The sequence below is a fragment of the Formica exsecta genome, unplaced genomic scaffold, assembly GCF_003651465.1.
Source record: "Formica exsecta isolate Colony F162 unplaced genomic scaffold, ASM365146v1 scaffold370, whole genome shotgun sequence".
Classification (NCBI taxonomy): domain Eukaryota; kingdom Metazoa; phylum Arthropoda; class Insecta; order Hymenoptera; family Formicidae; genus Formica; species Formica exsecta.
Window position 1 is genome coordinate 188,511 of NW_021850942.1, and position 22,387 is coordinate 210,897.

At 39.8% G+C, this 22,387-nt stretch overlaps 2 protein-coding genes across 3 annotated transcripts in view; one reads left to right on the forward strand and one right to left on the reverse strand.

The window, feature by feature from the left end:
• The first annotated feature begins 643 nt into the window (after positions 1–643).
• Positions 644–5,762, forward strand: LOC115239322 (heat shock protein 75 kDa, mitochondrial). 2 transcript variants are annotated; one of them, XM_029813794.1, is made up of 14 exons: positions 644–733; positions 869–1,028; positions 1,227–1,319; positions 1,408–1,490; positions 1,555–1,782; positions 1,895–2,061; positions 2,139–2,248; positions 2,326–2,399; positions 2,470–2,816; positions 2,887–3,034; positions 3,105–3,232; positions 3,302–3,489; positions 3,573–3,871; positions 3,966–5,762. In XM_029813794.1, the coding sequence occupies exons 1-14, from the start codon at positions 659–661 to the stop codon at positions 4,065–4,067; spliced, it is 2,202 nt and encodes a 733-aa protein (XP_029669654.1). In that variant the 5' UTR covers positions 644–658; the 3' UTR covers positions 4,068–5,762. The 2 variants fall into 2 exon arrangements, with proteins under 2 accessions (XP_029669654.1, XP_029669655.1); XM_029813795.1 differs by lacking the exon at positions 644–733 and adding an exon at positions 761–767.
• Positions 5,763–6,546: 784 nt separating this feature from the next.
• LOC115239316 (fat-like cadherin-related tumor suppressor homolog) overlaps positions 6,547–22,387 on the reverse strand; it is a 198,444-nt gene continuing 182,603 nt past the window's right edge. The window contains exons 10-24 of the mRNA XM_029813786.1: positions 20,953–22,387; positions 20,241–20,811; positions 19,954–20,125; positions 19,647–19,871; positions 18,782–18,805; positions 16,706–16,942; positions 15,545–16,597; positions 14,787–15,430; positions 13,295–14,692; positions 12,979–13,116; positions 10,188–12,896; positions 9,517–9,850; positions 9,059–9,199; positions 8,505–8,651; positions 6,547–8,039 (exon numbers count right to left, since the gene is read on the reverse strand). Coding sequence (XP_029669646.1) covers positions 7,486–8,039; positions 8,505–8,651; positions 9,059–9,199; positions 9,517–9,850; positions 10,188–12,896; positions 12,979–13,116; positions 13,295–14,692; positions 14,787–15,430; positions 15,545–16,597; positions 16,706–16,942; positions 18,782–18,805; positions 19,647–19,871; positions 19,954–20,125; positions 20,241–20,811; positions 20,953–22,387 — 9,782 coding nt within the window. The 3' untranslated portion in view covers positions 6,547–7,485. The remainder of the gene's footprint in view (positions 8,040–8,504; positions 8,652–9,058; positions 9,200–9,516; positions 9,851–10,187; positions 12,897–12,978; positions 13,117–13,294; positions 14,693–14,786; positions 15,431–15,544; positions 16,598–16,705; positions 16,943–18,781; positions 18,806–19,646; positions 19,872–19,953; positions 20,126–20,240; positions 20,812–20,952) is intronic.

Consider the following 22,387-nt stretch of genomic DNA (forward strand, 5'->3'; position numbering starts at 1 on the left):
GTATCACACACACACACACAGTCAGTTTTATTATTATGCAATAATACACACTGGCATTTTATTACGTATATATACATATATTGGGTATCGGACACAATCAGATGCAATGTGATTTTTCCAGATCAAGATATATAAGAAATTCAAATGTGATACGGCATTAAAGATGGCTGGTGTTTTAAGATTCAAGCATGCTATTAAATTAGGAAGATCTCTTTCGAGATCATTGAATAAAAATTTGCCGGGGGAAAAGTTAGTCCAAGCACAATGCCGGCGATTGCCAGGTTTGTTAATCTTTTATTTTTTTATGTTCGAACATTAAATTATTACATTTATATTTTAAGGTTGTAATTTCTTTCAAGACATATTCTAATACTTTTTTAATTTCCAAGAAATAAATTTCTTCACTATATATTTTTATTTTTTTGCTATTTAATTATTTAATTATTTTTTTTACTATTAATATATAAACCATCATTTTACTGTAAATGAGAAAAGAAAATAAAATTGGAGTTTTTAAAATTTCAATTTTTGAAGTTTTTATTTGTATTATCTTTCTTGTGCCTATCATATGTTCCCGATATCTCAGAATTTAAATTTGTAAATTTGTAAGTATCGGCGGAAGGCCAAAGGAGGCCCTACAGAGAGAGTTTTTTAGCGGATGCGATTCATATTCGACTCGCATACATATATTTACAATATATGTATACATGATCAGACGCAATCGTTTTCGCTGGTACACTATATTTCGTATCACACACACACACACAGTCAGTTTTATTATTATGCAATAATACACACTGGCATTTTATTACGTATATATACATATATTGGGTATCGGACACAATCAGATGCAATGTGATTTTTCCAGATCAAGATATATAAGAAATTCAAATGTGATACGGCATTAAAGATGGCTGGTGTTTTAAGATTCAAGCATGCTATTAAATTAGGAAGATCTCTTTCGAGATCATTGAATAAAAATTTGCCGGGGGAAAAGTTAGTCCAAGCACAATGCCGGCGATTGCCAGGTTTGTTAATCTTTTATTTTTTTATGTTCGAACATTAAATTATTACATTTATATTTTAAGGTTGTAATTTTGTAAGGTTACTGATTTCTGTGCATTGTATTTTGTCTTAATCACACATAATAGTTATTATCTTGAAATATACTTTTTAAATATTTTAGTTAATGTTAAAGTATATATAAATTATTTTTAATTTTATAGTTATTTGCCATCATACAAGATATTGGTCATCTCAACCAGAGACTCAGACTACAGAGTACCATAATATTATAAAAGATACAGAGAAATCTGTAGGTGAGTAAATATATTCAATCAATTAATTATATTTATTTTAAATAGTTTATGGCTAAACGTAATAGATGTGATATTTATTATGTCACAGGTGAAAGTGCCAAGCATGAATTTCAATCGGAGACACAAATGTTGCTACAAATTGTTGCAAAATCTTTATATTCAGATAAAGAGGTATTTAAATATTAATTTTTGTAGGAATTATATCTGACAATGATTATAACAATTTATTTATTAGGTATTTGTGCGAGAGCTTATTTCAAATGCTAGTGACGCATTAGAGAAATTGCGTTATTTACGTCTAAGCGACAATGAAGCTGCGCAAGTAGCTGGTGACAGAAGCTTAGAGATACATATTGGCACTGATAAACAAAATCGTACTCTCACAATCCAAGATACTGGTGTGGGGATGACTAGAGAGGAATTAATATCCAATTTGGGAACTATAGCTCGATCTGGTTCTAAGGCAAGTATCAAGTATTAAGAGAGCACTTATACATATATTTTTTTTCAATTTTATAATTTACAAAATATTATCTTTTACTCAAAATAAAAATTATGATATATTTATTTTATAGGCGTTTCTGGAAAAATGGAAAGGAGAACAAAACTCCAATGATACTTCTAAAATTATTGGACAGTTTGGTGTCGGATTTTATAGTGCCTTCATGGTTGCTGACAAAGTGGAAGTATTTACAAAATCTTTTGCAAGAGATGCAGAAGGTCTTTGCTGGACTTCAGACGGGTAAAAATATAAAGAATAGAATATTCTATATAGATTTAACAATATTATCTCAATGATACCATAAATACAATATATAGATCAGGTACATTTGAGATTTCAAATGCGGATGGAGTACAACCAGGCACGAAAATTGTTATATACTTAAAACCGGATAACCGAGAATTCAGTGATGAAAATGTTATAAACCGTAAGTATATTAATGATAGAAATACATATATATTGATTGTTTTTATATATAATAAAGATAAAAAACAATTTTCTTAGGTGTTATCAACAAGTACAGTAATTTCGTTGGCAGTCCTATCTTTGTGAATGGAAAGATGGTCAATACAATTCAGGTATCACCCTTAATTTATCGTCTGCTGTACTTTTCAACTGATATTATAAAATGAAAATTTTTCTTTGCAGCCGTTGTGGATGTTTGACCCGAAAAATGTCACGCCGTTACAACACGCAGAATTTTATCGATTTATAGGAAATTGTCTCGATGCACCAAGATTTATATTGCATTATTCAACGGACGTGCCGTTGAGTATTAAGGCTCTGTTGTACTTTCCAGAGGAAAAACCCGGACTGTTCGATCTAGCGAGAGACACTACCAGTGGGGTGTCACTTTACAGCCGAAAGATTCTAATTAAAAGCAAAGCGGAAAACATCTTACCGAAATGGTTACGGTTCATTAAAGGCGTAGTTGATTCGGAAGATATACCATTGAATTTAAGTCGAGAACTACTGCAAAATAGTGCACTAATTGGGTAAGAATAAATGCTTGTATATCACATGAGATTGCTACATACGATATGAAACTATGTGTAATTTTCATAGGAAACTGCGAAATGTATTGACCGCACGTATATTAAAGTTTTTACATGAGCGATCTACAAAGCAGTCAGAAGACTATAATGAATTTTATAAGACTTACGGTTTGTTTTTAAAAGAGGGTATAGTTACCAGTATTGATCAATCTGAAAAGGTAATAATTGATTGTATTCTGCAAATATTTCATAAAATATATTGACTTATAGTTTTCGTGTTTATTCTAGGAAGACATAGGTAAACTTTTGCGATTTGAATCTTCTGCTGCTGCTCCAGGAGAATTAGTCAGTCTGCCGCAATATTGCAGTCGTTTAGCGAAAGATCAAAAGGATATATATTACCTATCAGCACCAAGGTATGTATAGAGCTATAGCATGAATAACTCATTTTAATATAATCTACAAAATTTATATTTATGTTACAGTCGACTTTTAGCTGAACAGTCACCGTATTACGAATCCTTAAAAAGACGGAACATTGAAGTACTATTTTGTTACGAACCGTATGATGAATTAGTATTGATGCATCTAAAACAATATAAATCTAATTTTTTGACTTCTGTGGAGAAAGAAATGCGAGATGATACAGAGGCAAATAAGCCAGAAAATTTAGGTAAAAATTGTATTTGTAAATTACTTTGAATTAATCTAACTATGAGAAAAAAAGAAAACGTTTTGTATATCTTTTTTCAACAGGTATTATAAATAAGGATGAACTGGATAATCTTGTTAACTACATGAAGAAGATTCTTGACAAAAAGGCTTACGACATTAAGATGACAAACCGTTTGGAATCACATCCTTGCGTTGTAACTGTACAAGATATGGCAACCGCAAGGCATTTTATTCGTACACAGAGCCATCAACTGGACGAAGAAATGCGGTACTCCATTCTTCAACCGCGTTTTGAGATAAATCCAAATCATCCTCTTATCAAAAAATTATGTAAGCTGACCACTACAGATACTGAATTAGCTGATCGTCTGATACGACAGGTACGTTGCATTTATTATATTTTACAGTATGTTTTTAAAATTCCACATTCTAAATATATGAAATTATCACTTTATAAATTTTTTAACGCTGTAGTTATTTACCGGTGCTATGGTTGGAGCTGGTTTAATTGAGGATCCGCGCATTTTATTGACACCAATGAATGAATTACTTACGTTAGCGTTGCAAAAATATTAATAACTGAATTTTGTATTAGAGGGAAGGATCATATCGATACCTCGAAAACATGGACAGCCAACATTGTTCTATGACTTGGAAGTAAAAGAATATTTTCCCTTTATATATCTCTCATAAATGTATAGAACATTTCTTTCTTCCATATCAGAGAAGAACGTTGAATGCCTTAAGATATCGTAATAAAGTACCAATAAATTATACATTTTATTATTCAATAATAAGATCGTTAGTTGTAAAATAGAGAGGTATAACTTATTATAGGCAAGATTGGTTTCTTTATTACAATAGGTTGATCTTGTACAAATTAATTATAGCCTTACAATAATAACAAGTCAAGTTCCTCTTTTCTTGAATGATTCCATGATATCGATATGTATTCTATTAGCAGGGCTAGGAGTGTTATGGCGAATTTAGAAATTGTACCCATGATTTCCATTTTTTTTCTTTTTTCTCACAATCTACGTTTTAAAAAAATTTTTTTTTCTTCCCAACTGTTCAAAAGAAAGTAGCAAGCAATAAATAATTTTATAAAATATGTAAATTCATAAAATTATTCACTTTTCACTTTCTTTGTAATTTTTCTACAAACTCGCAAATAGAAGTAGGCCCGAAGCAATAATATAGCGAAAAGTACATATATAAATTATTTATACATATATATCTTCAATTCAGATTTTATCGCTTTTACTCTCCTTAATTCACTGATTGGAAGATTCTGAAAAATGGATTTCTGCAATGTTTATAAGATCACTAAATGCGTACACTATTTATAAAAAGTCCGCTGTCACATCCACATTTTCTATTTTACAGTCTTTGACCAAAATGTATATATACTTCATTTCTTTTTAAATAAAATTAATCTAAATGTGTGTTATAAGCTTTATCTGTGCTTCATATTACTGTCTGAAATTTTATACTGCTTATTGAAATCAAATCTGTGCTTTCTACATCATTCTTATATATACTCTTTTTTTTTCTCTTTTATATTATTCTAATATAAAATAAAAATTATCAAAAATTTACATTGTATGGATGTTAACATTGTGATATGCTAAAATTTCAGAAAGTAGAAGCACAGCCGATTTTAACTTATACAAGGACGAGAGACGCGATGCTTTTGCTCTTGGTCAACATAAAAATCACCCTGTTTAGCATTATTATTATTAACATGATTCGCTAATGTATCCTATAAGCAGGATAGCTGGCGTCCTTTACAGAATAGGAACATAAAATCGAATTTCTCAACAAAATTCTACACGCATATATAAAAGAAAATATATATACCTCACCCAAATTAAAAGCTGCCACTATATAATATTCATTAATGAAAGATACTCTAAATGGAAGTGACAATGAGTAAAAAACCTTATATATAATAGATTGCTCCTTGATTCTTCTATCTCTTTTATACAAATTAATCGAAGGAAATACATTGTTTATATGGCATTACGAATTAATTGGCAGTTTAGAAAGTATCCCATTATACATTACATAGACAAGTCTCTATGACGAAGAACGATACATGAAATGCGAATGGCAGATTGGTAAAGAGCGCAATTAGTAGATAAGTGAACACCTCGCGCTGCTGAACAGTCTTATTAAAGAGTGGATAAAGCGTGATGTAAATAGTAGCACCATGTATGCAGATTTGTATCGGTCGTATTGATGGTGACTAACGAATGAAGAGATAGAAAAGAAAAAGAGTTAAATAAACGGAACGTTGACTTAGCTTACGTATACGCGGACGAGAATATCGCCCCTTCCATCGCTCTCTCATCTTTTTTTCTCCTTTTCTTCAAGTTTCATTCATAAACATATAAAATATATAGACATAGCATTAGCTGCCGATATGGACAAGATGGGATCTTTAGTTTTGACATTAGGGGAGCAAATCGTAACACATTACTGACTTTAATTCACATATCTTGCGCTTGTGTGGATAGCGTGTTCTACACATTGAGCGTTACTTATATGTGTTTCGAGCCGCGTTGCAACGGAATTACCTGAAATATATCAAGTCAGTGTAATTTACTATCACCTCCCTTACTGCAAATCTTAGCTTTTCCTTTAGAAAGGCTCCGTCTATTAAAATTTTATATGTCTATGATTTCAGTTATAAAACGTTGGATAATTAACATTGTAATTATTATGATACAAGTCATATAGTATTTGATCATCGTATAAACATTATTATCATCACAGTAAAAATATTTCATTATATCTTTTAACTATTAACCCGCGCCTCTCTTACTGCAAAGACGCGCGCAGCAGCCACGCACATCGCTCTGCGGGGCAGGCTGTTTTTTTTTTTCACTAGAGTCCATTTACTTACACGCTAATTCGCTACTTTTAATATATATATTATTAAGTAGTCCGTCGGTTCATTTATACGTAACCAAAATAAAGTCAGTTAGCAAATAGTAAAAATACATAAATGTGCCTATGTATCTTTTGCACTTGGAATTATATAGTTGTTGGATTAACATGTTAAATTTAAATGATAGATCATTAAACAATAGTCATTGGTCTGACGACATGGTCGCGATTAACTTTACGTTTTTTTTTTTCGAGTAATGAAAATTTCCCACTCCTTAATCAAGATCATTTCTTACACATACATGTATGTGCTTGTAGAATTGTCCTAAACTCTCTTTTTCTTCAGTAAATCTCGTCTCCTTGGTAGAGTCTAAAGGAATATTATCGTGTTACATGAAAATGAAATAATATTAAGAATAACGTGCGATGTGTAGCATCACTCAATATGCAGTATGCATATTTCTTGATTAAGCAAACGATGAATGTATATAACACCTCTTGCAACTAGAAAATATTATGACTTGAGAATATAGAAACGGAAAAAAATACGAACATTATATGTTCAGATATCTATTTTTCTATCATCAAGTCATAAAAAATAACGTCTCTTGATCATTCTACATTCTTCCACAAAATAGTTAAAAATATATTACTATAACAAATGTACATATATGACGTGTATCTCTGGTAATATGATAAAACCAAAGTAAAATGAATAAAATAAAAATCAGATTTTCATCCCTTTCGGTATGACGTAATGCACGCACTGCTAGCGATTGTAAAACGTATAACGACTATCCGCGATTAGTTTGCAGGATTAAGTACGCTGATGCTTGAACTCTACCTGTATAGGAGGAGATTTTTCAGGCGTGATATATTTTTGCGACGATATATTGTACGTGTCGAAATGCGCCGCGTCGATTTCGCTCGCACACCGGTTCCTTATTTCATAGAGCTGCCTGTACAGACTGTCTTATCTTATCGGCGATATAACACTTATGTACAAAATTGCATATTCACAGACATCCGCGTGTCTCGATCGTAGAAGCACAGAGAAACACGCTCCCGCACGCTTAAGTCTAATCTCGTCTGACTTCGTTTGTCACACCGAAGTTTGCGTGATGCCGTTCCCCGACAGCCACAAGCGCCCGTTGTTCTTCTGATCCGCGATCTCATACTCGGAATCGTCGATCTCGCACAGATTCGTCGAGAGATCACTATTGCTCGTGGCGCCGCCCAATAGCGAGTTTCTCTCCTCCAGCGTGGTGATGACAGAGCCGATCTCGTCGTCCTCGACCACCTTGTGGCATCGGTTACGGTTGCGGGTGCTTGGAAAACCATAAGGCACTACATCGTCTTCCTCTTCGTCGGACTCGAGAGTGCTGAGACGGCCGTTGAGCGGATTCGTCTCGTTCTCGGTGTCGGTATGGATATTGTAATGCGGTAGATACGAATTCGGATGACGTAGATAGCTCTCGGAGCTCTTGTACTTGTACTCCCCTTCGCCGCCGCTGTCGAGAGGATTGAGACGTTGTGTCTCCGCGCAGTGATACTGCTCCGAGAACTCGGTCCCGCATTCGGAATCGCCAACGTATTCCGATTCCTGATCCTCGTTCAGGGTCTCGATGTCCCTCGTTGGATCTACCGGACCGTGTACTATAATAGAATTGCGAATATTATATAAGACCGTATTGTAATAAAGTAATGGCCATAATTAACACATTGTTAGCGGAATATTAAAAATCGGCATGAAAAATGTACAATTATTATATAATATTACATTTTTTTGCCATGCATAAAAATTGATGAAAAGGATTAATAGTTAGTATTAATTATTGTATTAATATGTTATTTTCTTATTTTTATCATATCAACATTATGATATGATTCAATATGTTAACGTAGTATTAAGTGTGTACATTTTGAAATCTTTCTTTATAGGCTCATCAATGGATGACAAAGCTGTTAGATTTATTACAATAATCTAATATGTAAGTTTGCTATTAAACATAAAATTAAATGCTTGTGTGACATTAGTATTTATAAAATTGGTGAACACAATATACAAATCATGCTGATACAAGAGAAATAGAATCAATGCGCATGCACTTCTATACTTACTTGTTGGTAATTGATGAGTATTAGATTCGTTACTCTCATTGCTGTGAAAACTGGACGAGTCCGGTACCTCGCTGCCGGGTACCTCCGTGATGTTAGGCAAAGGATTCTGACTTCGTCTGACCCAATCTGAGCAGTCCCAGTGATACCCTAAAAGCATTGTAGACAACGACTGTACTCCGACACGCTACATGCGATGCAGCATAGTGTTGTGCAGTGAAGAGGAAGGCAGGACAAATAGTAGCATTCAATTAGAAACAGACAGTACAAGCGAAGAAGCAAAGAGCCATAGATATATATACCGAATGTCCGAGAAATTGTGCACGTTTAACGAAGTTTCTGAAATTTGTTAATTGTAGAAACGATAATCAAAATCGATAATTTTTTTTTTTGAATTTTTACCATTTTTCGATCATTTTGATTTGCATCTTACACGCACAAAATTTAGTATAAAATCTAAATAAAATCAGGTCCCTTTAGTCTTTATTAAGAGAAAGTGCGTTATTCGAAGGACATTCTGTATCTTGATCAATACGAGCGGGCAAGTCTCAACTTACCGCCGACGATGCGGGGATCATCCTCGATGGACGTGACGGAGACGACGGAAGATCCAACCGCATGAGGCGCCCGTCGAGACGAGTTTAGTAGAAGTCCTCCAGTGGTCAGCTCTGGTACCACTGGGCTCGCTCGTTTCAGGTCTGTTAGTGCACACAATACGAAATACGCCGGTGTTAATAGAATAATTCGCTACACACCCGATCAAGTCAGAGCACGCAATACAGAGAAATCGCGACAGGAAAGATGAGAGAGACAGAGACAGAGAGAGAGAGAGAGAGCCAAGAGTAAGAAAAATTGGAGAGAGAGATTCGTGAGCAATGATGAGAACGGGGAAGGCGCTTATCTAATGCTCCCATCCCTTACGGTCGCATGCCACAAGCGAAATCAAAAGTAACAAGCTAATCGAATGGAGCTGGGAGAAACTGTTCTTTTTTTTCTTTCTTTTATTGACGCTTACCGTTCTTGATTTTGGTGGTGTCAGTTATGAAGGAGGCTAGCTGCATCTGCTCTTGCCAAGTGGGCTTGTGGAGACTATCCGTGTCGCTGCCAGCTGCGTTCCCACCGACCGGATTAGCGAGGGTTAAGGACGGAGGTGGTACGGGGGTACTGCGATTTAAGTTTCGCAAGTAATCCGGCGGAAAGTTCTCTAGCTCGTCGCCCGCGCTACCGTAGCTGCGCAGGGTGTCCAAGTTATTTAGAGCTACCGCCGCCGAGTTACCGTACGCGACCGGTTCGTTGTTCGAGCTGGGGGTGTAGGAGGCGGGTCTGGGAGGGCATTGGGGAGGTTCTCTCTGTAAAAAGAAGAATCACACAAAGACCTTAAACAGGATCGTCGCCGCGACGGAAGGGATTTATCGTGTCGGCAAATCGATGATCGCAAACCAAAAATAAAATAGCATTGAGATCGATTGCTAAACAGCGCAAAGATGAATATGAAGGCATTATATCTTAATCGTAGATAAAATTATTAAACAAAAGAATATTGCGGTAAAGTCTCGCTTAAGTTTCTTTACATCGATACTGAAATAATGCCTTCCGAAATGAATTTATATTAGCCCTTGAAAGTTCATGCTTTTATGCTATGCACGATAACTAAGATAATATCTAATTATCTAAACACAATAGTACCTGTATGACTTCTAGATTGCTTAGTTTCGAACTGCGCTTGAACTCGTGCTCGTGCGGTCTCGCGGAATTCAGGACGATCTGTTTCCGTGTCTCATTGTTGATGTTGTTGGCACGCGCTCTAGTCCGCTTCATTCTGATCCGCCGAAAAGCGACAAATATGGTGATAAGAAATATGTTGACTAATATTGCAACGCCGATCCACATGAGATGCTCCCACGTGATGTTAAAGTGGTTGGATATGATGGGCGTGGAGAAAGCCGGATTGCCGCAATTCAAACCAGTCATATTCGGCGGACATATGCACCGATACGTGCCGATCTCATTGATGCATGTACCACCGTTTGTGCACGGGTTCGCGTCGCACTCGTTGATGTCGGTCTCGCAACGCTCACCGGTGAAACCTTGACATTTGCAGATAGGACCGTTGTTACCCTCCTCGCACACGCCACTGTGGATGCATGGATTTGGATTGCAATATCTGCCATATTCGCAGCGTTTGCCGCTGAGATTTGGTCCAACGCACTCGCAGATGTAATCGCCATCCTCCGACACGATTTTACAACGGCCGCCGTAGAGGCAGGGCGACGAGGCACATGGATCCGTGTCGATTTCGCAGGCGAAACCAGCAAACCGATTGTGACATTGGCACTCGTAGCTGTCACCGCCCATATCCTTGCAGGTACCGCCGTTCTGACAGGGTTGTGATCCGCAAACGCCCGGCGGCATTAGAATAGTTGCCGTGTCGCAGCTGAATTTGACCTGTCCCTTGAAACCCTTGAAGATCGCGACGCTACTTGCGCCACTCATGTGCAGCGGCACGGACACTCGGGCAATCCTGACATCGTCCATGCAGCCGACGAAACCGCGTTGCACGTCCTCAAAACCGATGATAGACGGATGCTGTCGTACTTCGGCGCCGAGATATAGATCGTCCGATTGCAGATTCAAAATGTCGTTGATACCGGGCGCGGAGCCGTGAGCGATATGTTTACCATCGACGGTGAGTTGGGCGCTGTTGCTCTCTCGTTCCAATTGGATCTCATGCCACTGCCCGTCGCTAACGTACACGCTGCTCACCCTGACCAGTCCCTCGCCGCTACCCAAATCGAATTTGTATTGCACGACGCCGTTAACAATCTCTAGGATATTGTAGTCTACTTTGCCGGCCGCGTACATTAGGTTGCCGGTGGGCTGCACCGTTCGAATTCTCAAGGATAGACTTAAACGATCCTCAATTGTTTGCCGTATCAGCGCTTTGTCGATTCTGTAATGCGCGTAACTCTTGCCGCTGAAGGATATGGGATTCCGCGGGATGTAGCACGATTCGTCATGACACTTGGAAATGTCGATGTCGCAGATCTGACCGGCAAATCCTTCAGGACATTGGCAGGAATATCCTTGCACGGACGAGTCCGGCACGCAGACCTTGAACAGAGGACAAGGATCCCTGGCGCACTCGTTGACCACTACTTCACAATGATTGCCAGCGTAACCTTCCTTGCAATTGCATTCCATTTTGTGTTTGTGTCGCGGCGATACAAAACTCATTACGTCAGTAGACACGGGCGTGATTTGCGTAGGATCAAGAGTGATCTTGTCCTGGCAGTCACCATAGAAGCAATAGCCTTTGTTACATTTTGAACGAACAATCTCTTCGACGACCAATTTCGTCGACTCCTCTAGCTCCTCCACGCGTTGATTCAATGCCTCGCGTATGCTTTCCGAAGCGTAGAAGCCCAACGAACCTATGGGACTCGCTGCCTTCTTCACGGCAAACAGAAGATCGAGATCGTTGTGTACTGCCTGGCGAATCGCCCGTGATTTGATTAAATTCGCCTCGTCAATCGATGGTTGTACGCTGATAATGACGATGTCCTTGAGTCGGCAATTCATCGCGTTGCGAACGGTCCTAACAAAACTCTTGCGATGGCTTAACATGAAATCTTCCGGGCTAACCTCACGGAATCTCACTATCACCGAATTCTCGAGCATTTTATCGGTTACCAGGTCGACGTTGACTTTCGCGACGGAGTGCGAATGAAATTTACCATCTGTCACACTGACGTTTATCCTATATTCGCCGACATCGAGTCTAGGTAAGGCCACCAATATACCGTCAATCTTGTCTATTTGGAAGAGATTGGTATTCGAGATCGGCGAAGAAGGCACCAAACTGAAGAGTAGCGTATCGTATTGGTCTTGATCGGTCGCGTGGATTTTTCCGATAATACCGCCGGGGTATTCGTCCATGTAAGAATTGACAATTACCTCGAGGGGTGTGATTACCGGCGGATACTGCGACTCCTCGATCACCTTGATTACGACCCATGCGTCCGAGTACAAAGGCGGGCTGCCATTATCAAACACTCGAACGTGCAGTACGTATTTATCCTTTACTCTATTATTGAACTTTGTCGCCGTTCGCAGAGTGCCATCCTGTTCCAGTCGGAAAGCGTCACCCTCGTTCCCGGAGCGAAAATCAAAGGTATACGGCTCGGAGTTCGGTTCAATGTCCGCGTCGGTGACCACGAATTGCAGAACTGTGTGGCCAAGCGGTTTATCTTCCTGCACTATAGCGGTGTAATTCGGCAGAGAGAACAACGGCGGATTGTCATTCGCGTCCAGAATCTCGATATTCACCATCACAAAGCTCGAGAGCATCGGTATGCCGTTGTCACGCGCATGAACTTCCAATACGTAGTTCGCGATCTAAGAGAGAAAGTATAATGTATAACGAAATATTTTCATTAAAAAAAAAGCTTATGTAATATATAGTATATTTGATACTAACTTCTTCTCGATCCAATGGCGCAATAACAATTATTTGTCCGGTTTTTCTGTCGATAGAGAATTGCTTCTGTCTATCGCCCCGTTCTATATAATACGATATGTTGCCGTTCTCTTCGCTGTCCAAATCATTCGCGTATACCTGAAAAACATAAAAACAATAAAATATAACATCTTAATATGTTAGATATATCATTTCAACTGTGTGTAAAGTTACTTCTCTATTTTAATATCTATATTTTATTTTTTATATGTTGCATTTTGCGCGAATAATCGCGTAACATACGAAATTATTGTGACAGAAGATAGATGAAACTCACTTGCGTAACTTTTTCCCCGATTTTCGCGTCTTCCTTCACGAAAGCTCTGTATGAAACTTCGCTGAAGATCGGCGCGTTGTCGTTACTGTCAGTGACAGTGATGTTGACAGTGGCGTGGTTACTCAGCGGTGGAATACCTCCGTCGATAGCTTGGATAGTGAGAAAGTAATCGCGAGCCCGTTCGTAGTCCAATTGTTCGGCGATAGTTATGACGCCCGTTTTAGCGTTTATCTGGAATTTCTTGTGTTCGTTACCACCGACAATCGAGTAATATATATCGGCATTAATTCCCGTATCCTTGGATGTAGCGAGTACTCGAGCCACCTCGGTACCGACCGCGTAGATCTCAGGCACTCTTGCAAAATAGATCTTGGAGGCGAATTCAGGCGGATTGTCATTGATGTCCTGCACGTTAACGATAAGCGAGGCGACGCCCATCAGCTGCGGGGTGCCCTGATCGAGCGCTTGAATGGTCACGTTGTACATGGCCTTAGTTTCTCTGTCTAATGGCTTGGCCAGCGTGACTATCCCGCTATCCGCCGCGATGAGAAAGTGGCCGTCCGCCGAATCGATAAATTCGTATCTGATTTTCCGATTGATACCAATATCATCGTCCGTAGCGTGCACCTTTGTCACTAGCGTGCCGACTTCCACGTCCTCGGGCAAGGTGCTGCTGTATGTCTGCATAGTGAATTTCGGCGCATTGTCATTAAGATCGGAGACGAGAATTTCCAATTGCGACGAGCACTCCCAGATTGGCTTGTCTCGATCCTGCACGTGAGCCATCAGGGAATATTTGGCTTGGGTTTCCCGATCGAGCTGTCCAACGGTTTTTAACACGCCCGTTTCTCTATCCAACGAGAATTTGTCATTATTGTCGCCGGTTAAATAGAATCGTAGTTTAGCGTTCGGTTCGTCGTCGTAATCAGTGGCCAACACGGTCAGAACATAGGCGCCGGGATGCGAACCTTCGGAAAGTATCTCTCTATAACGATACCGCAGACAATACGGCGGATTGTCATTGACGTCTAAAACTTGTACCGTTACTTTCGTCTCAAAGACGTATTTTCCGTCAGTACCGATAATCTCAAGCTCGTAACGATCAATGGTTTCTCTGTCTAAGGATTTCGCCACATACACTTCACCGGTAGATCTAATTTGAAATTGTGATCTAGGATCACCGGACGTTATGTAAAATTCTATTGGCGTATTGACGTTCGAATCTTTATCGATGGTGATCAGCTTCACTACAACCGTTCCTGGTAGAGCATCCTCGTTTACCGTGGCCTTATAACGATCGTCAACAAATGCGGGCGCGTTATCGTTATAATCCTTTAGCTTGACGTGCACTGATGTTCTCGCAAAGTGTTTCGGATTTCCATTGTCAGTGGCGACCACCTGAAAAGAAAATTATTACGTCATTGCCTGAAATATATATGTATATATATTTAGAGATAGTCAATATATTCAGAATATTTAGCATTGCATTTACCTGAAACTTATATTCCGGTTGCTTCTCTTTATCGAGTTGCACTAATGTCGATATCCAACCGGTATAGGGATCTACTGTAAAAACATTTGCTAATTCTCCTATGTCCGATCCAAAAGAGTAACGCACCTCGCCGTTACTACCGAGATCCTTGTCGTGCGCAATAACTTTTAATATAGATGTTCCCTCCTCGATGTTTTCGGCCAAGCTAATCGCGTACGGATTACTTTCGAATTTCGGTGCGTGATCATTCTCGTCCAACACCTGAAGAGAGATCTCGGCGAGAGCTGTGAGCGGAGGACTGGAATCGGTCTCGGCGAGAACACCGATTAAATGATTGTCTTTCAATTCCCGGTCCAACGGTTTCGCTAAGGTAATTTGGCCGTGAGAATCAATCGTAAAGAGCGGGTTGTCCTCATCACCTGACACTATGCGATATGTCACTGTGCTGTTAGTGACGGTTTTGAGTTTCGTGATAGGCGTGCCCACAGAAGAATCTTCCCTTACGAAGAATTTATCTTCTTTTCGTTCAAACAGGGGAGGAATATCATGAGGACCCATTATATAAATGCTAAGCGGTACATCGGCGTGATGCGTAGTTGTACCTTTGTCTTCCGCACGAATAAAGAGCTCGAACAACTGATTTTCTGAAAATAATGAATATTCATTCATGATTGGTAAAGTTTCCAAGATGGATGTGTCCATTTCACCCATGAATTGCCTACAGCGTAAAAATAAAATGCGATCTTTCTAATACTTACCCCACGGCACAGCGCTTTTCTGCAAATAGAGTGATCCTGTGTCAGAGTTTATACCAAACAAAGATCTAGCTGGTGACGTTTGCAAATCGTAGATGGAATAAATAATCTTAGCCGCTTCGTCCTCGTCCGCATCTTGCGCTTTGACTTTCAGGAACGATGTATTTATGGACAAATTGCCTTGAATGGTCGCTTTGTATTCTCTGAGAAGAAATACTGGCGGATTGTCATTCTCGTCGCCGACTTTGACACGCACCATCACGAATCCGGATCTACCGCCGCCGTCCATCGCCATGACCGGTATTTCGTAGCGTTTTTGTTCTTCTCGATCGAGTTTCTTGCGGGTCACAATTTCGCCGGTGCCTTTGTTTATGTCGAATACCTCCTTCATTAACTCCGACATTATCGTGTACGTGATCGCGCCGTACTCGCCAAAGTCCTCGTCCTCGGCCAGTACGCTAGTGACCAGTCTACCGGGCAACTGGTTCTCCAGAACTGTCACCTCAACCACTGGATTCGGAAACTTTGGATTGTGCCTGTTTGCCGGTAGGATCTCGATCTTGACACGGGTGAAGCTGGTATAGACACCATCGGTGACGGATACATTGAGCATGGTGAGTTTCTGTTCGCCAAAGTTCTGCATATTTATCAGCGAGATGACACCGGTCGACTGGCCGATGTTGTACGTTTGCTGTTCGTTACCGCCCACGATGGTATATGTCAGTTTCTCGTCGACGTAATCCGGATCGCTAGCCGACACCACTGTCACGAATTGACCGCGCTCAGCGTGCTCCGATAGAGAACAGGTGTACGAAGGCTGCTCGAACTTTGGCGGATTGTCGTTCATGTCGATCACGCTCACCCAGACATGCGCCGTGCTCGACAAACTTGGAACGCCGCGATCCATGGCAATCACCGTGAAATGATGAGACTCGCGAGTCTCATGGTCCAAGGATCGCTTGAGAAATATCACACCTTCATCGGGATCAATGTGAAAAAGATCCGTGCTGTTCTCCGTGTCATTTTGAATGGCGTAACTGACTTGTTGATTTATGTCTGTGAAAAGATAGGTACGATCGGTGATTTCTCTAAATTTTTCTGTATAAATTTAGAAGAGATAATCTGATGATTGAATATAAAGTTTAAATTTAATTTAACGCTTACTTGTGTCATTGTCTCTTGAACTAACTCGCAGAACGGAGGTGCCAAACGGCGCTGCTTCCGATACCGAGATGTTGTAAGAATCTTGCGTAAATTCGGGCGGGCAGTCATTTACGTCCAAAATGAGAATGCTGACAAGCACCTCGGCGTATACGCCTGATACACTGTCGGTGGCGCGTACAGTCAGTTCATACTGCTTCTTTTGTTCATAATCCAGCTCATCCACCACATAGATTACACCTGATTTATACGAAGAGAAAATTGTAGACCCATAAAGCACTATGCAGCGGAGTGTCTACATATCTGTGGAATATTTTCTACAGCAAGCGTTTTCTTAAGAATGATAAAAAGTGAATGCGTGTGAAAAATTAATCTACAATAATTTATCAATATTTGATTTTTATATTGTTGCTATTTGCGATCATTTAAGATGATGAATTCAAGGGATCGTCATAAGAAATTTACGTAACATGATATTTCTGTAAATCCAACGGATCTGTAGACACTGGAAGACAATGACGAATGTAGTCACGTGGTAATCACGTTTATATAAAAAAGATCAAGATCCCGTGAATAATTGGCCAATACTAATATGTAATATGCGCCTGCACCTTTCGAGAGATAAAAATTAACATTGTGATTGTTACTGCAGTTTTGTTATCAAGTCTTTTTAAAATTGAATAATCTAGAAAAAAAGATATATATATATAGAGGATAGAGATAACGGCGCTCTACCTTACGTAAGGTGCAAGCACGTCATGCGAGCAGGTTGAAGCTATTGAAATCTCGTGAAGAAAATGAGAAAATGGGTGGGTCGCGCATGTTCACATCCAGGCGAAATATTTATGATGTGTCTAGAGCGGCCTCGGATCGTGGAACGATAGTGTGTGTAAGCAGCTATTGTGCTCTAAGCCGGTTTCGTGTGGTTCCATCGCGATTACAATTTAACGAGACCCGCCCAGATTACGATCGTAGAAAAACGGGAAGCAAGAACAAAATTAATTTTGTGGAATGGTATATACGACCAAAGCGGATTACAGAAGAGAAGAGAGAGAGAGAGAGAGGGGGATATCATCGAGAAAGAACAGATATTATAATTTTTTAAAACTTTTTCTCTTCGTAAAAAGAGAATATTAATTTCCAAGTGAACACATGCAACAAGCTTATATCATAAGCTAGCAATCGTAGCTAGCAATCAAGCGTTTAGTGTTACTTTCACTACGGCACAGTATCATGCATCGTGATTAATAAATTTAATTTAGTGTTGCGAAGTAGTAGAGAGAGAAAGAGATTATCGAATAAGATTATTTGAGGGAGGGGGGAGGATTAAGAGATGTGGAAAAATGAACATATCAAATTTGGAAAATACGATGAAATACATCTTATGCAAATTTTAGAGACAATAGATCGTGTCTGTAGTTGTTAATTGCATCTAATTTGAAGTAAATGAGAATTCTCTTGTAATACAATGACTACATATATATTTTACATATATATTAAAAGGAAATAGACAGTTGTACGTTTCAGCACGTTGTTATGGTAATTGCATAAGATAATTGAATAATTTGCATCGATCAAAATGTTAATTGGAAATACAATCAAGCATTGCAGGAATCAATAAGTGTATATATATTCTGAATAAATAATTAACAATTTTCGGTAAAGATTGTAAAATTTCGATTTTAAATAGTGCATGACAATAAGAATCTAGTCTTTTTAAATGTGAACCAAAAAGTTATTTGATGTTTCTTTCTTTAAGATTTTATATGAGAGATTTCCACTATCATATAGATATATACAAAATATGAATTAAGAGCACAAGCAAGAAATTTAAATGTGGAAGTTTCATATTGCATTCAATGTTATCAAGTCGAAGCGTAAGCCACTTTCGATTTAGTCATTGAATCTCAAATTTTTCCAAGTTCAATTTTGTCGCTCGCGCATTCTCTCAATCCGTTCAACCCAACTGCAGCAATTTGCCTATTATATTATGTCGTGCATGAACACAGAGCCGGTGTGCAACATAGCGTAGCAACACAGCACAGACCGATAGAACTAGAATTTTCATTTTATACTCACAAGGACCATTGTTACTGTCAGGGGCTGCGAAAACAGGGAGATACAACAAAACTTTAATTTCTAGTTTCCAGACAAGCAGTCGTAAGAGATATATATAGGACAAATATGATTCTAACTGAACGATCTATGAGAAATAAATATGTATAAATACGAGCAGTTACTAAAAGTATATAATCGGAAAATATATTTACTATAATAGAAAGCCAGAAACGATAAAATAAAAAAGGATGCATAATAAGATAAAACGTAGAATCGGCGTTAAGCAATTTTGATAAAATCTAATTTCTTAATTTTGAAAATTAAAATTATGACAGATTAAAAATATATTATATATTATTCTCGACTTCCCTATTTTCTTCATATTCTCTTAATCAATATCATTATGCGATTAGAACTTAGTAACCAACTACCATAATGCAGCAAAACTGACGATGTTTACTAGGTATAGCCAAACCAGCAATATATATCATAAGAAATCCTACTACGATTTGAACAGTGTAAGTCCCATACCCAAGTTATGAAATAAAAACGGGAATGTTTAATTTGTATCCGACGAAATATTCATTTTAAAATACAGCTTTTATATATTTTAGTTTAAAAAGATTTTGATATATAATAATTGAACGCGTTTTGCTATTTTTTATTTTTATTGATTAACACAATTTTTAAATAATTTTGTCTGATGGTATTTTTGCTGCGCAACTAATAAAAAAAAATATCGCCAATTCTTATACGTTTCATTTTTTACTGTATCATATGATTTTTACAACGTTACGCTACGTCATACGAAATTATTTTCTAATATAAGATTCGTTTGTCATCCGATAACACATGCCAAGAAATTTATATCGCGCATTTTACTTACCCGTATTGAAATCCAGGGCAAACTCCTCAAAATCATTGCCCTTAGTAATGCTGTATATGAGTTTGCGATTCAAAGGTGACTCAGCTTGAATGGATAACGCCAGGGGTGAATGTACTTCTATACTCTCGGGCACGCTATCCGTGTAGAATTGCTTGTCAAATACCGGCATCGAGCGATCTATCACCTTCACGTTGACTGGCACTTCAATGGAGCACGGCGTTATTCCTGCAATCATATTTAGAAGCTCATTTGAAACGGGATCAAGTGGAAAGCGCGAGTTATTGACTTTGTATTTTAACAAACTTACCGCCGTCATACGCGGCGATTGTAAGCTGATACTCGCGATTGTGACCTTCGAGATTTTGCTTCAACGATATTTCGCCCGTCTTTCGGCACACCTTAAACAGCTCCCCGTGACCTTTCTTCAATTCGTATCTCACTTCGCCGTTATCGCCGCTATCCATGTCTACCGCGTGAACCTGAATGACAAGAGCAAGATGTTTAGAGAAGCGAAGTGGAAAACAAATTGAAAAGAGCAAAATTCAAATCATATATTAAATTTATCAGCCATGTATTAAAGAGAAATTGCTCTACCTTTGTAATGACTTCGCCTTTTTGAGCTTCGACAGATACGACAGCGTAGTAAGGTAGATTAACAAACATAGGGCAATTATCGTTCATATCGAGTATGGTGACATTCACTATAACGTGAGCAACTCTCGGCTTTTCCTGGTCCGGTGGGTGACTCTTTGCCTCAACTATTAATTCATAATGATCGCACGCCTCTCGATCGAATCGTACGCCAGTGGTTCTGATCGCGCCGGAAGTCGGCCCGATTACAAACATGTCGGTGGGATTAAGAATGCTGAAGACAATGTGCTCGTTCAACGAGCTACCGAGGACATTTACTACCACCACGATCGTAATTTTCGTGGAATTCTCCAGGATGGCACCTTCGTAGATGCTCTTCTGGAAGATCAAACCGGAATTCTCCGACTTCTCCACTATCACGTTCACCTGCGCCACGCTCGAGTACTTGCCGTCTGACACTCGCACGTGAAGGAGATAGTTTCTCTTCATACGTTCCGGATTATGGACTGTAATGATGCCGCTTTGAGCATCTATATCGAATGTGTGAGCCTTATTCCCGTCAATAATGTCGTATCTGTAACAATATAAAAATATAAAATGCTGATCTGTAAAAATTGCCACAGATATTAACCACAGATACTAATATTATATCGCGACAATATTAAAACAAGAATTTTAAAGTTAAAAAACGCATTAATATTTTTGCATTACACACCTCAACGCGGTTCCCTCGGAGCTATCGGGATCCATGGCGTTCACTCGAATGACAGCGACATTCTTGTACGTCGGCATCAAAAGCGTGACATTGTAATCAGTTTTGGAGAATTTGGGCGGGCAATCGTTAACATCCGTCACGGTTATTATCACTTTGGCGGTGGTCTCGGATGAGAGCTTCGGCTTGCCGAGATCCGAAACCTTTACGTGGAACGAAAACATTGGTATGGTTTCGTGATCGAGCAACATGACTGTGCGAATGGCACCGGTGCTGGAATCTATGTGGAAGTATTTTCGCGGTAGATCCTCGACGATGTCGTAATTAAGTAACGCGTTCAACTCGGAATCCGCGTCTTCAGCCTTGATGACTAGCGGCGCGCTGGTGTTGGTCAGCACGAGAGAACCGATGCTGGCGCCTTCGCTGATCTCGCCGCTGTAGAGCGCCTGCAGGAATCGCGGCGCGTTATCGTTCCTATCGAGTACGTGAACGATGACATTGCAGGTGGCCGACGCGCCAGCCATGTTCGTCGCCGATACTGTCAGATTGTAGAACTTGGTCTTCTCATAGTCCAGTTGATTCTTGATGACGATCACCCCAGTGCTCGGATTCACGAAGAACGTGTCGTCGCGATTGCCGCGCACAATCTCGAACTGCAGCGACGACGTGCTCCTCGCTTCCACGTGCTTCACGTATGTGCCCAGCTGCTGGTTCTCGTATATCTCCGCGGACAGTTCCTTCTGGGTGAATCGCGGCGGCGCGTTGTCGGCCATCGTCACCATGACATGCACCGGTACCGAGTTGGTTAACGCGGGAGAGCCGTGATCGGTCGCTTTCACGAGAAGTATGTATTCCGACGAGACGCCGAGGTCAAGCTCGCGAGCGACGCGGATGAAACCGAGATCCGGATCGATAGCGAACACGTTGCCGACATTGCCGGACGTGATCGAGTAGGTAATCCTCGCGTTCTCGCCACGATCACGATCGATCGCACACATCTGCACCACCGCCGTGCCGATCGGCGACGTCTCGTACACCTTGCCTTGAATAATCTCGCTGATGAACTCGGGCTGATGATCATTGTGATCGTGCACGGTGACGATTACCCGAGCGTAATTGCGCTTGGCCGGTGTGCCCTGATCCTTGACCATCACCGTCAGCACGTGCTCCTCGATGGTCTCCCGATCGAGCGGTTTCTTTAGCGTAATCGAACCCAGCACCGAGTCCACGTGAAAGATCTCAAGCGAAGCCTGGCTCTGCGCCGCGTGCAGGCTATAGAAGACCTTCTTGTCCTCGTCCTCGTCGGTCGCGTGTAGCTGCAGGATCTTCTCGCCCTCCTCGACATTCTCAGAAATGTCGACGTGATACGTGCTCTCGGTGAATTCCGGCCGGTGATCGTTGATATCGATCACCGTAACGAGTAGCTGCGTCAGCGTCG

What these genes read in the sequence shown, in the direction of transcription:
- LOC115239322 (XM_029813794.1), top strand. Translation starts at nt 659, where the DNA reads ATGCGATTCATATTCGACTCGCATACATATATTTACAATATATGTATA. An exon ending in TAGCTCGATCTGGTTCTAAG is followed by an intron (nt 1,783 to 1,894) that starts GCAAGTATCAAG and finishes TTTATTTTATAG; the next exon opens with GCGTTTCTGGAAAAATGGAA. An exon ending in CTGATCGTCTGATACGACAG is followed by an intron (nt 3,872 to 3,965) that starts GTACGTTGCATT and finishes TTAACGCTGTAG; the next exon opens with TTATTTACCGGTGCTATGGT.